Source organism: Sciurus vulgaris (genome assembly GCF_902686455.1).
Source record: "Sciurus vulgaris genome assembly, chromosome: 3".
Taxonomy (NCBI): Eukaryota; Metazoa; Chordata; class Mammalia; order Rodentia; family Sciuridae; genus Sciurus; species Sciurus vulgaris.
In genome coordinates, this window is record NC_136463.1 from 1,272,431 (window position 1) to 1,288,274 (window position 15,844).

The 15,844-nt window shown below is 49.4% G+C and overlaps 1 protein-coding gene across 1 annotated transcript in view; it reads left to right on the forward strand.

Moving 5' to 3' along the window:
• Positions 1-15,844, forward strand: part of NPLOC4 (NPL4 homolog, ubiquitin recognition factor) — a 49,777-nt gene that overhangs the window by 13,775 nt on the left and 20,158 nt on the right. Inside the window, exons 4-12 of the mRNA XM_079134164.1 lie at positions 576-752; positions 2,401-2,449; positions 3,726-3,820; positions 5,651-5,774; positions 6,533-6,712; positions 8,212-8,298; positions 10,167-10,238; positions 10,616-10,742; positions 15,386-15,546. Coding sequence (XP_078990290.1) covers positions 576-752; positions 2,401-2,449; positions 3,726-3,820; positions 5,651-5,774; positions 6,533-6,712; positions 8,212-8,298; positions 10,167-10,238; positions 10,616-10,742; positions 15,386-15,546 — 1,072 coding nt within the window. The remainder of the gene's footprint in view (positions 1-575; positions 753-2,400; positions 2,450-3,725; positions 3,821-5,650; positions 5,775-6,532; positions 6,713-8,211; positions 8,299-10,166; positions 10,239-10,615; positions 10,743-15,385; positions 15,547-15,844) is intronic.

Here is a 15,844-nt window from a genome sequence, read left to right on the forward strand (position 1 = left end):
GTGTGAAGAGCAAAGTGTGACTGCGTTGCCCTCTTGTAAAGCAGCGACCTTTCCACTGGGTCTGTCTGCATGTTGAGCTGGGCAGATGGTGTGCAGGCCACTGATCAGAGGGCTGAGGGTGAAAGGGGAGGTGGGGGCTGCACTGGACAAATCGGAGGAGCTGCCTCAGGCCTGGGCGATCACAGTGCTGACTGCATTCTCGTGTGTGAATTCACACAAGTACATGTGTATGTGTTACCACTTCTAAAATAAAGTGGTGTGGCTGGGGATACAGCTCAGTTGTTAGAGTTCTTGCCTCTCAAGCACAAGGCCTGGGTTTAATCCCCAGCACCACAAAAAGAATAAAATAAATAAATAACGTGGTATGGGAAATTCATTACAGAGTTTCTGCTGCTGATCTTCCTGACGACAAGAAGCACGAAGAGAATTGCTGTCTCTTACTGTTAGAAACCTTGTAACGTGGGAGTTTGGGACAGCGGCATTTGCGTTTTGAAGGTGTCAGAGTTCGCTCTTCCAGGGTGATGTGTGCAGCCAGGTGGCGTACAGGACGACTTCCACTTTTTGTCTTTTAACAGGCATGGCGATCTGTTGTTCTTGTTTCCCTCGAGCCTTGCTGGACCCTCATCTGAAATGGAGACGTCGACCCCACCAGGGTTAAAAGCCTTTGGAGCCCCCAATGTGGTGGAGGATGAGATCGATCAGTACCTCAGCAAGCAGGATGGGAAGATTTACAGAAGCCGAGACCCTCAGCTGTAAGTGCTCTGTGGGGTTCCCCGCCCTGGCTCCGACTCCGGCCCATGGTCTTGCTGAGTCATTAAAGGAAATGCTGTCCGGTGTGAGTGTCTGGTAAAGACAGGGAAGTTTTGAGTTTGACCATGTATTTTCAGATTAAATTTATTATTATTTTTTAAATTTTTTTAAGATGTTGATAGACCTTTATTTTACTCATTTATTTTTATGTGGTGCTGAGAATCAAATCCAATGCCTCTTACATGCTAGGCAAGTTCTCTACCACTGAGTCACAACCCCAGCCCTTGAGATTCAGTTTCACTTCATATTATCTTTTTAGTGTTTCATCAGTCGAAACCTCAGAATATGTTCCATGTAAAATGTTTTAAATGTTTGAGAGATTTAAAGGTGTCCAGGGGTGGGTGGGGGTGATCCTGTGACCCTTTGCAGTAGAGATGTGAACAGTCCAAGTGACTGAGGATAGGATGTCTGCCAGGGACAGCAGCGGCCTTAGTGGTGTGTGCCTGTGGGTGCTTTCCAGCCTCAGGAGAGCACCCCACTCGCAGAGGGTGCCACTCTGTGAATGTATACTTTCCCAGGGTTATGTAAAATGCTGATGCATGTGTACATTGCTTTAGAATTTTTGTGATTCTTTTAAAATAAATCATTAACAAACATCTAAGTTTATATTTAGTGATATACAGTTATCTGAGTGAAGGCTGTGTCTGCTGTGGAGTCTTTAAATGCATCACTCTGTAAATGTGGTAGGGTGCTGACACTGAGATATTGGGATTCCAGATGCTGCGTTAGCAGCTTTTGTGTCTTATGTGAGAAAGCCACAAATGCTGCTCAGTTGCAGTTGACCTGGAGCTGCTGGTGCCTGTGGCCCCAGCCAGCATGCCCTTTCCAGCTTCCTTCCAGGGCCCAGCACTCACTCCCTCAGGATCTGGGCCCTCATGGCTTTGTTTAGGATCTTTTAGCATATGCATATGGAGTGTGTTAATTCTGACCTGTCATCAGTAAGAACATGCTGTCGGTAGGCACTGAGGCCTCCTCCATTCTGAGATGCAGAGTTCATATGCATCCAGATTCCTGACCCCGTTAGTGGAATTTGGCTTTGCCCCTGGGGGCAGTTGGCTGTGCCAGCCACTTCATCACTGCCTCCTAAACAAGCACGTCTCTGCTTCGTGTTACGCGTGTTGAGCTTCTGAGGTCTCTGACTGGAAATGTCCAGAGCCATGCATCCTTTGTGTTTTTCCAAATGTGCATGAAGTGGGTGTTTTACCAACTTGGGTTAATGCACCACTCTTAGGGTTTTTGCCATATCTGTGTAGTATTAGTTTTTTTATTATTAACATTTTAAAAATTTAAGTTGGCTTTAAATCCTTTCACGCACATGTGTGTGTCCTGGGGATTCCACGCATTACTTTGATTTTTCGTTAGTGCTGTTTTAAGTGGTTAATATCCATGAAATCACAGATTTGATGTGCTGGTCAATTTTTTTCTAAAAGCACATAAAAATAAATAGTAAACTATTAAAAATATTCATGTGCCACCTAAAGTAATTCCTCCTGGGTGGGGCACCACTTTATTAACGTGAAGAATGTGGGGAGGCACCAACAGCAAGTAACCTGCACATTACTGTGCCTTTCTTCTGCCTGTTTTCCTCAGATGCCGCCATGGCCCCCTGGGGAAGTGTGTGCACTGCGTCCCCCTGGAGGTGAGTATGCAGAGGGAATTGCCAGCTGACCACTGACGACAGTGCTGTCCAAGCAGTTTGAGTTTTTGCACTCTGGTGTTGTGGTTAAAAGGACATATCTATTACTGTCTTAGTCCTGCTATGCCTGCTTGAACAGGCAGCACAAAGAGACTGAACCTGTATTTATGGGAGTGACCTTCGGGGTGGATTATGAATGGCCAATGCATTTGTGTTGCTTTGATGAAGGGGCAGCAGGCATAGGAGCTCCTGGACAGTCCTTTTAAAATCTGACATAGAGCTGGCTGTTCGTTTGTGCTTGTCAGTGTTTTGATTTACCATGCCGTGAATCTTGCGTCTCCCTGTTGTGTCCTGGTGAGATTGAGAGTTACCATGATAATGCTGACTGGTGATGTTGGAGACACTGAACTCACGGCAGCAAGGCCAGCCTGAAGCCCCTCTGGCTTCATCTCATGGTTGTCTTCTTGTTCCTCTGGTGGTGTGGGATCAAACCCAGGGCTTCAGCATCCTACCACTGAACTACCTCCCCAGCCTCGTTGGGGCTTTTCATTTCACAAAACTCTCCTGAAACTTATTTGACTTAAAAGCATTTTGTGTGCCAGGTGTACACCTGTAATCCCAGCAGCCTGGGAGGCTGAGGCAGAAGGATCATGAGTTCATTGCCAGCCTCAGTAACAGCAGGGCACTAAGCATCTCAGTGAGACCCTGTCTCTAAATAAAATACGAAATAGGGCTGGGGATGTGGCTCAGTCATTGAATGCCCCTGAGTTCAATTCCCAGCACCCCCCCCCCCCCCCAAAAAAAAAGCATTTTGTATTTTATATTTATTTTAATTTTTTTTTTTTTTTTAATTCCACTGTACTACTGAGCTACAACCCCAGCCCCTTTATTTTTTGAGTCAGGGTCTCTAAGTAACCCAGGCTGGCCTTGAACTTGTGATTCTCCTGCCACTGCCTCCTGAGTTGCTGGGAGTAAAGGCCAGCACTACCATGCCTGGTGCATTTGTGTTTTAGTAAGCGTTTATTTTACTTTATTTTTTAGTTTTGTAGTTCTGGGGTTTGAACCCAGTGCCTTACACACGCTAGCAAGTGCTCTACCTCTAGGCTATATGCCCACCCCTAGAAAAGATGACTAGCACACAAAGAAAAGCTTTGACTAGCTCCTGTCCACCTCGGACCTGACTGCAGAGGCTTGCTGCCCCTTTTGCCCCCATGTGCATGTGCCCTTGCCTCCCCTGCCCTGGCAGGCATGTGACTGTTTGCTTCCTGTGTTTCGGCAGCCATTTGACGAGGACTACCTGAACCACCTGGAGCCCCCTGTGAAGCACATGTCCTTCCACGCCTACATTCGCAAGTTGACGGGCGGGGCCGACAAGTAAGCAGCCACTGTGGCCCTGGCTCACACGTTCTTTGCTGTGTCTCTCCAAGTGTGGCCTATAGCCAGCGGGTGTGGGAGTGAGAAGCATGCAGGGCACAAGCCATGGGTCTGCTGAATTTTGCTGATTCTAGAAATGGGCGTGAAGAGTCCGACAGCCTTCTACTTGCCCACTGAGCTCAGAGCACAGACACCTGGCTGCGGGTGGATCCTGCCACTGACCTTGCTGTGTGCACAGCACCCTGGGGGTCTGATGTGTGGTGGAGGTGGCCTGCTGTGCCTGTGGGCCTGCGTCGGCTTCTGTTTTTCAGAGCGATGACTGCCCTGTGAGAGTCTCAGCCCATCGGTGTCAGGCCATCAGCCTTTTCCCCGGGCCCTCTTTTTCAGCTTCGATTTCAGACCTGTAGCAGTTGGGGTCCACAGTCTTGGTCAGGTGGGCAGAATGGGCAGCCTTCTCTCATCTCCGGAGTTTGGGCAGCAGCGGTGGTCAGAAAGGGATAAACTGAGAGCATTTTGATTTCTTTTAGCCCACATCGAGTGCTCATTTGTACAGCTCCCTCTGTACACTCTGTATGCCACAGCAGGGCGCAGTGGACCACAAGGATAGCTTTGTCATTCCTGTCAGTGTGACATGAGGGCATGGTGCTTAAACCCAAGTCAGCAACATTTGTGAAGAATGTTCCATTCTCCTGATTGTAGCTTTTCTCTGACAACCTGCTGACATCCTAAAATGACTTTTTTTAAAAGTGTTAGGCCAGACAATAAAATCCACCACAAACGTACTTTGCCTGTCAGTGGGAAAACCATGGGGCTCCCTCTGCTGGGCTCTGGGTGGAGAGTCACTGTGGCAAGTGGAGCTGCTCAGCCTTTGTCTGTCAGAGTCATGGGCTCGCCCGTAATGCTGCTCAGCTGGTAAGTCATCAGGTGTGCTTGTGGCTTGAGGTAGTAGGGAGATCGGCGAGCAGGTGATGTGTATGTTACCTAGCAATTCCTCAAGGTGAATGTATTTGAGAAATTGTGAGCACCAGTTGGTGTGGTAGCACATAACCTATGATCTGAGGTAGGAGGCCAGCCTGGGTAACTTAGGGAAATCCTATCTCAGAACAAAACATAAAAAAAAGATCTGGGGTTGTAGCTGAGTGACAGAGTGCCCTGCCACTGGGTTCAATCCCCAGTACCACCCACAAAAAGAATACTAAAAATGTAGTTTTTATTTGCCAAAGAAAGCATCACACTGTACCCGTGAAATGCATGTATAACTTTTTGTCAGTTATATCTCTGTAAAGCTGGAGGAGAGGGGAAAGAAGGAAAAGAATCATCAGACCATGGTGTGAATGAGAAGACAGTCCTCACACAGATTCACCCAAAGTCTGGGGCAGAGTCGAGGACTTCTCACTGACAAGTAACTAACAGCAGGTTTTTCCCTCCCACTAAAAGCAGTTGAAGGTGTCGTACCCTGATTGGGCTTTTCCTGAGTCAGAATTTTTTACAGATGTGTAAATACTGGGCTGATAACATCCTGCCTATTAATGAATTGATGGAACTGCTTCTGAGTGGCATGGTTTGATCAACAGCGACTTGGCTGTTCTTGAAAGCCTCAGGGATGTTGGAGTAGATCTTTGAATGAAAGTGCATTTCTGCAGGAAGAGAGCTGTGGTCTCCGTGCAGGACCAGCTGGGCTTAGGAACTTGCACTAGAGTGGTGGTGGCTCGTCCCTGCATGCTTGTCCCCTGGGAACGCTGCCCAGGAGGTGAGGCTAAGCTGGCTCATGTGCCATCCTCGTCTGCCAGACTTCACCACCAGCAGTTTAACTCAGTCGCTCTCCTTCAGGGGGAAGTTCGTTGCCCTTGAAAACATCAGCTGCAAGATCAAGTCCGGGTGTGAGGGACACCTCCCGTGGCCCAACGGCATCTGTACCAAGTGCCAGCCCAGTGCCATCACGCTGAACAGGCAGGTGAGATGGCTTGTGTTTCTGAGCTTGATTTTCGTGACTGAGATGTGGATGTTCCCTGGGAGAGGGTGTTAGGTGTGGCAGATCCTCAGGCATTGTTGATTTGTCAATCAGCCTTCTTGTGGGAGTCACGTGCTGAGGATGTCATCTGTAGAACTTCTAGCTTGTGGCATTGGTGCATAAACTTCATTCTGTGTTTTGTTGGCTCCCGTAGTGGTGGAATGTTTTGGAAATTTTGGTAAATGCTCAGTGACTTTGCCTCTAAAGCACCTGTTCCGTGGAGGTGTGGGTGCTGGTGCGGGAGCCTTCCTGAGATGGAGCAGGGCACCTGTGCAGTTGGCTCAGGAATGTTGTTGGCCTTGTAACTCGGCACAGTGCCTGAGAGCAGCCGCTCCATCTGTCCCCCACCACCCTGCCCTCGCCGAGCCCCTCACAGAGGGCTGTGCCTCCTGACTCTAGAAACCACCCTCCTTTACTCCCTCTTGAAAATCATTTTTTACTTTTTGTTCTAGAGATTGTTAAAACCTCCTTTTTAGGTGAAATCTTGGTGAGATAAATTTGAATTTATTGACTGATAGCCCCCCCCACCCATCCACTGCTACCCTTGCCCAAGTCCTTAAAACTTGGGTTTTGTTTTTTGTTGGTTTGTTTTTCAAAAAACTAGGAAAAAAACACTTTGGGATGGTTTGATTTAAAAAAAAAAAAAAAAAAAGTTGGTTTTTGGTGGAATGTTTTAATTTAGCCCCTTGTTAATTCTATAGAAGTACAGGCATGTGGACAACATCATGTTTGAGAACCACACTGTGGCTGACCGCTTTCTTGACTTCTGGAGGAAGACAGGAAACCAGCACTTCGGGTACTTGTATGGACGGTACACGGAGCACAAGGATATTCCCCTGGGCATCAGGGCCGAGGTGGCTGCAATCTATGAACCTCCTCAGGTACAGTGTGCAGGGTCGCAGTCCCCAGGGCTGGGCTTGTGTCAGTGCTGTGGATGACGCTTCCCAGAGCTGGCAACTGGCTCCATGTGCTTTGTCACTGATGCTCCCTGCCTCTTCATTCACTCCCTCGTGCACGGGCTCCATCTTCTGAATTACTGGAGAGCAAGGTCACTTGAGTTTCCTCCGTGGTGGGTACTCTGATGGGCGAGTGTGGTATTGACTAGGCAGGTGGAGCCAATCGCAGTGCTTCACCTGCCGCTGCGATCCAGGTTTGCAGTTGCTGCAGCTCTTCTCTCTGGTTCTGTCTCACCTCTGTGCAGTGTGGCCATCCTCTGAGTGATAGGGACCCATTTCACAGGGACCAAAATCACTAAAAAATTACCACCAAGATAGGGCTGCAAAGGGTTTGAGATTTTATTAAGCGAAAGTTGGAAACAAAACAAAAACCATTTGCACAGTTGCAGAGTCAGCTTTACATAATGGTGTATTCCTCTTCACCTGGTTCTGTGTCTCTCTCTCTCTCTCTCTCTCTCTCTCTCTCTTTTTAAATTTTTTGCCTCTTACTTTTAAAGGCTTTTTGGCCTGACTTCTAAACTTTGAGCTCCCCCATGCCCTCACCCTGTTGTACTGGGGATTGAAGCGAGAAGTGCTCTACCACTGAGCTGCATCTCCAACCCATGTTGTTTTGAGACAGAGCCTCAAGAGATTGCCCAGACAACTTGCCAGTGTCCAACCTGCCATGTCCCACCTGTTTCCGAGTCTCCGTGATTACAGGCATGCGCCCTGCCCCCTGCCCCCAGCTTCATTTAACTTTTTAATATAAGCAGGTGTGCAGGCCTGCAGACTTGTGCTGCGCCCCCTTGGTTTCTCTGTGTGTACCCTCTCCTGCCTGCTGTTTTCACCTCACTCCTTGCCAGCCTGCCTCTTAAGCTGGGGAAGATGTCTGGCAGTCACTGCTGGGATGAGTGTTTCAAGGTCTGCAGATGGGACCTGGAGCTGCAGAGGGTGTATTTCCTGTGGTGCGTGTCTGCTGCTCTGTGGGCCAGACTGACCCTCTGACTTGGTCTTGGCTGTGGGACTGAATGTCATCCTCACAGGATTGGTGTGTGCATGTTCCAGTGCTGGTGCAGGGATGAATGCCACCATACAGCTGTAGTCTTGTCTGTCAGCAGAATCCATCTCCAGCAGAACTGCTTTTCAAAAGTGACTTCGTTCTCTTATGAAGGGGCTTTTCAGACAGCATAGACAGCTTTCCTACATCCTGAATACGTTTGACTCAGAACTTGGTGGCACTCCCACCTTAAGACCACACCAGGTTTCAGCACATCACAGCCTCAGGACAGAAGGCCTAGAAAGGGAATGGACTGTGCTCTTCAGTGGCTGTACATCTCCAGCAGGGAGGAGACAAGCATGCCTGTGGTCCCCTAGGTGGATAGCAGTGGAGGTGCTCTCCTTAAGCCCTGTCCTCTGACTCCATCTTCTCCCTGTGATTCCCATAGATCGGTACACAGAACAGCCTGGAGCTCCTTGAAGACCCGAAAGCCGAGGTGGTTGATGAGATCGCTGCCAAGCTTGGCCTGAGGAAGGTACAGGGCCTTCTATCAACGAGGTGGCCTTTGGGGGTGCTCGTGCCCTCTACTGGGGACATCTAGGTGGGTGGGGTGGCCAGGTTTGGTCTGGGACAGAGCGCCCCCACCCACTTAGGGTCAGGTGCAGTCTTGACCCATTCGAAAGATCACTTGTGTTCATTGGGTACTGGTAGCTTGTGTGATCCTCTCACCTAGAACGAGGTGGGAATATTTCTTTGAACTTGAAAGTGTGACCCCAGCACAGGAGCCATCTTCAGTCCTGTCAGCAACACTGCCTGGGGACTGCTGGGTGGGAGCTGCACAGCCCTACTGTGTGTGCCTCTGAGGAGCTCCTGCCCCACACGGCATGGCTATCCTCATCCTCCCACTCCTTGTCCATCAGCAGACTTCCTGCTTGTGACTCAGGCATCTGAGCCTAGAGTCCGCTCATTTTCCAGGACAGTTAGAGGGCAGAAGGGGACTCTTCTTCCAGAGTCTATTGATGGTTTGGCTTAATCCTTGATAAGGTTCCCAGGAGAGTGGCATTTGCAGACACTGAGCTGAATTTGTGGTCATCTTGGAAGTTCAGTCTTAGTAGCCGTGTCAGTGTTACCCTTTATCCCTAGTCACCTTGGACAGAGAGAAATAATCTGTGGATTATTTTATTTTATCTTTCTACAAATAAAGGGGGAAGAGTGAAAATATGATCTAAAGCCCAGCAATATTACTGACAGGGTCACACGGCACTTATGTCCTACAGTTAACAATGGGAGTCAGTTTCTCAATGTAGGGTTAGAGTTCAGTTCAAATCCTGGAAGTTTCTTCTGTTTTAAAGAGAAACCGGTCCTATGAGTTGACTTGTGCTTGCTGTAACATTTGTTGATAACATTATGGTAGGAGAAAGTCTCAGAGTTAAGTGCCTTTCTCAGAACACATTCTTCCCTTAATAGCCTCTGTTGATTTTAGCTGCTTTATGTGCTGCCTGGTTACTTGATCTCTATGTCTTCATTGCTGTTGCTTGGGCTGTTTTGGGGCATTCTAATGATGGTGACAGTCCCTGGGGTCTCCCAAGAGTGGAGGTGGTCACTGTTCCTGGCCTCTGGTGCTGCTCAGACAGCTTCCCACAGGCTTGCGACCCAGGAGGCCAAGGTGGGCCTAGATCAGAACAGGCAGGTGCTGTTGCTATAGGACATGCAGGAACTGTACCCTGCCTGAACTCTGGGACTGACCTTTTGGGCTTCCCAGTGGCAGATTTCCAGATGCTATGCCTGCAGATGCCGCCTGCTGGACCTGTCTTGGTGTTCTGGGCACAGGAGTGCAGTACCCATCGTGGTGCCCTCTAGTTCTTTCTAGGACGTCCTTGTCCTTTGCTCACCTCTCAGAGGCGTCTAGCCCCAGAAGCTGCACAGTGCTTCTCATTGTCTGCTCTGGAGCTTGGCCCCTGTTCCACCCCATCCTGTTGGTCTCATTCACACTGGGTTCTTGCTCAGTGTTGGGCACAGTTCGTGCTGAGTGTAACACCCACCCGCTTTTTTTTTTTTTTTTTTTTTTTTTTTTGTGGTTCTGGGGATCAAACTCAGGGCGTGTGCTCACTCTGCCACTGAGTTATGCCCTCAGCCCAGCAGAACTTTTTTAACAGATAAAGAGGTGAGCTCTGCATTTGCCCAACCAGCAGCACCAGAGGAGGTGACCAGTTTCTGCTGAGTGGGTTGTGAAAACTGTGGTGTGGCTTGGTAACTTGACTGGGGAGTGGTTCATAGGGTTGACTCTGGGTGGAGGAAGGACAACTGCTGACCCAAGACCCCTCAAGTTCTCTGGGTGGGACTGGGGACCTGTTGTTGTCTGTGGCATGGAGACCTTTTGAGACACTTTGCTCTTCTGTTAAGGTTGGCTGGATATTCACAGACCTCGTCTCGGAAGATACCAGAAAGGGTACAGTCCGATACAGTCGGAATAAGGTGAGGCGAGAGGGATGTTGGCTTTCCTCAGAGCTCTGTGCAGGCGGTGCTGACTTGCATCTTGGGGTCTCTGAATAGCTCTTGTGAGCTTCTAGGTCAAGTAGTTTTCAACATGACCTTCTTGGTAAATCAAGGCTGGGTCTGTGGGCTCTGACCCATAGGGCCAAACCCACTCCTTATATAGACCTTTCGGGGTGGGTTCTAGTGCTTCTGACTTTCCTGGTAGTTTTGAAGGAATCAAAGTGGGTAGGATTCATGGGTGTGTGTCACTGTGGTTTTGGAGACATATAGTTTTTAGCATTTATTATTTCCTAAAGAATAACAACTTATTCTAACATGATGCTGTAAGATTTGGCATGCCACTCCTCTCATTTTAGGACACTTACTTCCTGAGCTCAGAAGAGTGCATCACTGCAGGAGACTTCCAGAATAAACACCCCAACGCCTGCCGGCTCTCTCCGGATGGGCACTTCGGGTCCAAGTTTGTGACTGCAGTGGCCACAGGTGTGGATGGGACAGAGTCATGTCGTGAGCGTTACTGCCCTGGTAACATGTTTCATCCCTCTCTCCAGCTGCTTTTCTTCAGCTGCTTTTCATCCCTAACTTAGTTGTCACAGGGTTCTTGATAGACTTGAGGGACATAGATTCCTCCTTTTGTTTCATGGTGACAATGCTGAACCTAGCAACAGCTTCTGCAGAACTGACAAAACCTTGGAACCTCAGCACAGCTTCCCCCCGTCCAGCGCTCTCCTTACAAGTCCAGGTTTACTCTTGTTTGTTTTTGCAATGTTCGGAATGAACCCAGAGCCTTGCATGTGCGAGGCAAGTGCTCTACCACTGAGCTATATCCCCAACCCCTTTTATTTTCATTCTAAGACAGGGTCTCACCATTTCCCAGGCCTCAGCCTTGTGAGTCACTGGGGTTACTGGTGCTCTTGGTCAGAGTTCAGCACTAATCTTGATCCTGTGAAGACCTGGTCTCTGCCCTCAAAGAGACATGATAATCCAGTTTTCTTAATAACTACCCTTTTCCTGGTTCTGTAGATGCATCCTCATGTAACACACCCCAGCCCATGTGTCACGTAGGGAAGAACTAAATCCAGTTTCCATTACTGTTGGACCCTTGTTTAGGAAGACGTGCACACTGCCAGAATTTGGTCATTTTGCATCACTGGGTGGAGCCCCGTGTTTTGCACATGGTAGTACAGTGCTTCAGTGCTAAACTGCACCTCACACCATCACTGACAGAATTTTTAAGGTTTGCTATATGTTAGCAAACTGCAGATCCTTGATTTAGGTTCCTTTGGATTGACAGGCACCTTTTCAAAAGTGAATGAGGAGTGAGCAACACTGGCAGTAATGTCACATACATGGGGCACCACCGTGCATGCCTGTAAAACCATCAGTTTGGGAATTTGAGACAGAAGAATCGCAAGTTTGAGGCCAGCTTAAGGAACTTGCTGAGATCCTGTCTCAAAATAAACAATAAAAAGGCCTGGAGATGTGGCTCAGTGGTTAAGCATCTCTGAGTTCAATGCCCAGTATCACAAAAAAAAGTCCCACACATGAACTTTTCTAAATTGTTGCTGTGGTCAAGTGCAGAAGGGGAGGGTTGAGGTTTTGGGCTAGGATTGAAGGAGACGAAAGACCCACAGGGAGTTCTTTCTCATGGGAGGGACGCTGGTAACTGCTGAACAGAGAGCAAAGGCATGGCCAGGTTTAGCTGGCTGCCCTTGAAGAAGGGAAGGAAGGTACTGCCTCTGTCCCTGCCTCCTACCACCCTGCTCTCAGGTCCATGCTTTGGTTCAGTGGCAGAGGCTGGTAGTTCTCACATTCCCAGACTTAGCCTTTTTTTTCTTTTTTTTTTAAATATTTTTTTAGTTGTAGATGGACATAATAGCTTTATTTTTATGTGGTTCTGAGGATCGAACCCAGTGTCTCCACATGCCAGGCAAGCATTCTATACCATTGAGTCACAATCCTAGCCCATCACTATTTTTTCTAGGCTAAGGTCTACCTTTCTATGTATTTATTTTTCTCAGCCTCCCTTTCTAGAATGTTCTGTGACACCCTTTGCTCTGCACATGTACACTTCATGGGCAGCATAGCCTGCCTATACAGAGCTTGGCGAGCAAGCAGTGACACCTGACTGTAACGTAAGGGAGACCCAAGAGGACAGGTTACAGGAGGGCTACCCGCCAGTGTCAGTGCCTGGGAGGTATGGCAAGGTGCACACGGAGGCGCTGGTGCTGCCCTTGGTGTGCTGCTCTGCCCCAGAGGAGCAGCATGTCCTTCCCTTAGCTGGCACAGTACTAGAGCCCTAGAGAATTAAGTGCGTGAAACCATGTGTTTTGGTGCTTCTTTATAAAATAGTGTTGAGTTCAGTCTCAGGTCATGATAATAAGGCTTTCTGCCTGCTACAGGGGACACTGAAGGTCATATGAATAGAACATCTTGCTGTGTGGGACACCCCCGTGCCTGGCAAGATGCCTGGCATCTTTGCTCCAACCCACACAGCTTGTGTGGACAGGCTGGCAGTACCCCACCAGTGAGAACCAGGAACACCCCAGAGGCCTCCAGGGCTGCCGCTGTTGCTGGGAACTTGTTCGGGTTCTCAGGAGCTCCCGCGATGACCCAGCCTTTGTAATTACCGTTCTCTCGGAAAATTGTCCTATGGGCCAAAGGAACTGGTCCTTTTTTTTTTTTTTTTTTTTTTTTTTCGGTACTGGGGTTTGAAGCGAGGGGCGCTTAACCACTGAGCCACAACTTCAGCCCTTTTTTGTATTTTATTTAGAGACGGGGTCTCATTGAGTTGCTCAGGGACTTCCTGAGTTACTGAGGTTGGCTTTGAACTTGGAATCCTCCTACCTCAGCCTCCAGAGATGCTGGGATTACAGGCATGTGCCACCACACCTGGCAGGAACTGTTCCTTTTTTAAAGTTATGGTTTCCAGCTTGGGGTCTGCCACCTTCAATCATAGAGTCCACCTCTTGTTGAGAGTTTGGAAACTATATAGCTAGATCACCCATGAAGTTTTTGTTTCAGCAGTTGGTGCTTACAGAACATTCTGGAACTGTGAGCCAATGACTGTCTCAGTCACAGTGAACTCTACAGGCAGGATTCTTCCGCATCTGGGTGCTGCTTGCTCTCTTTCAGGCTGTGGTGTCACCTACTCTCAGAGGGGGGTGTGGCTGCCTGCGGCACTGCACATCCTCCCTAAGGTGTGCTCTTCCCTGTTTTCCCTCAATTGGCCAGAGGGCAAATGGGGACCCTGTGGAGCTGCTGGAAAATGCACCCTTGCCAGATGGCAGGGCGAGAACCTCCCAGAAGCTGAGCCCCCTGTGGCTTGGGGCTGGCATTTCTGCAGGCAAAGCCCAGCGCCCTTCTCTGCCTGCTGTTCCTCTGCCCTGCAGTTGTGCACAGCCTCTCTGGCATAACTGTGGTAGTTTGAACCCTGAGGAGGATGTGGAAAAAGTGCTTCACGGAGCCTGAATCTGAGTTCCAAACTGTGATCTCATCATTTGACACACACGTGGCTCCTGGGCTGTGAAGATCACTGAGTCTAGTTTCAGAAAGCAGAAATGCACCTAGAGTCTAAGAGCAGCTCAGCTCCTTCTGCCACTGCCCCTTTCCTGGCCCTGGGGTCCATCCCTGTGGGGTGCAGGTGAGGGCAGCCTCCTGGCCTATGGGCGTGGAGGGTCTTGTCTTGCTCCTGCTCCATGGGGAAGGGGTTGTTTGCAGTCCGTTCTAGGGGATGACCTTTGGATGCCACTCATGGCCTGAGGCTGCCTTTTAAACGGGCTTCAGTTTTGCAAATCCAGCTTTGCATTTTTCTCATTCTCAGTAGGCCATATTTTTCTTCCTCTAATAACCCACCACACTTGGATGGTTGTAAAAATCCAGTGTGGGTTTACAGTGCCCACAGTGGAGCATAAGCATAAGCATATGCCCTCCACACTCCTCCATCCCTTGCCTCTGTGCCTCGTGAACCAGCGCTGTCTTGGTGCAACATTTGTACAACCAGACAGAGCTGAGTCTGTGTGCCGCTAAGGTGTTAGGGAATACGAGAAAGTTCTGGACTGAGTGGGGCCTTTGGAGACAGCATTTGCGGCGAGCTTAGTTGACCTGCTGTGTGTGAGGTGAACAGCAGCAGCAGCCTGCCTTGTCTGCTTGCTGGGGGCTGGCTCTGCCTGTGCCTTCCACCTTCTCCACTTGCCTGGTCATCAGGTCCGGTTTCTGATGTGTGTTTGGAAGCTAGATGAACTAGATTTGTTCCCTGATCAGTAAAGTACCCTTTTTTTGTTAAACTGAAATAGAGATACTGAGGGATTTTTATTCTCCAGAGATTAAAAACTGGACATCAGATCTGTTCTAGTGCATAGCCATGATTCTGGAAGCACATCTGGTGGCAGAGGTCTGCCCCAGGACCAGCTTTGCATGGCCTTGCCTGCCTCCAGACTTCAGAGATCTGGGGTAGCTGGCTAGGTTGTCCGTCTTACTGGCTGTTTGTGCTCCATGTGTTTGACTTTCAGGTTCTAGGGCGTGGAGCTTGGGAGGGAGGAAAAGAGGGAACCTGGAGGGTAGTGCAGGGCCGTGAGTGTTCCATGTGTCCACCATGCCTCCTCACGTGAAAGGCAGTGCCTAGGACATGACCCTGGTGTGTGACCCCGGTGTGGCCATGCAGGTCTTGGTAACGCAGAGACTGCTGCATCTACAGGATGCGTGGAGGGTGTTTGTACTGAAGGTAGTCTTGTGTCCCTACACCTGGTACCCTCCTTGCCCCCAGGTGAGTTTATCCCCTCAGTTTAGTATCTGGCACTAAAGCATGCAGAATACCGAGTTTGCTCTTTAACCCCAGTGTTGTTAAGATCCAAGAGCCTGTGTGCTTGATGGCATTAAGCACAGCTTTGGGGATGGGTGTTGGGGAGTTTCAGTGCCTGGATTTCTGAGGGACAGCTGGGTTGTGGTGGTATTTGTGTGAGGCTAGGCAGCTGTGGAGGAGTGAGCTTAGTCTGGTGCTTCAGTCACTGCCAGGTTACCTGGGACAGACTTCTGAGCATCTGCTTCCTGTGGTCAAGAGAGTAGCAGACATGGACTGGTTTTGAGTGTCCTTCGGAAGATTCTCTTTGAAGCTCTGTCTCTTGCAGGTGGTCCCGACAACCAGGTCCACTTTGAGGGGTATCAGGTATCCAATCAGTGCATGGCCCTAGTCCGCGATGAGTGTCTGCTGCCATGCAAGGATGCCCCTGAGCTCGGCTACGCCAAGGAGTCCAGCAGTGAGCAGTACGTGCCTGACGTGTTCTATAAGGTAAGGCGTGAGGTGCAGAATCAGTGCACGCAGGGCTCTGAGCCTGCCTGGATCTGCTCGTCCTGTAGCCTGGTGGAACCTGTCACTGGTCAGCCATGGTAGTGGAGCTCCACTTGTGTTGCGGGGCACCTGTCATGCTTCTGAGGCTTGTTTTTAACCACTCAGACTTCCCGAGGTGTTGGAGTGGAACCACCTGGCACCAAAGCAGACCATGGCAGCTGAGGACTGTCAGTGTCTAAAGACAGAAGGTGGTGAGAATTGCTGGAGGTCTTGTCCTTGGCTGCCCTCTGGAGAGTTC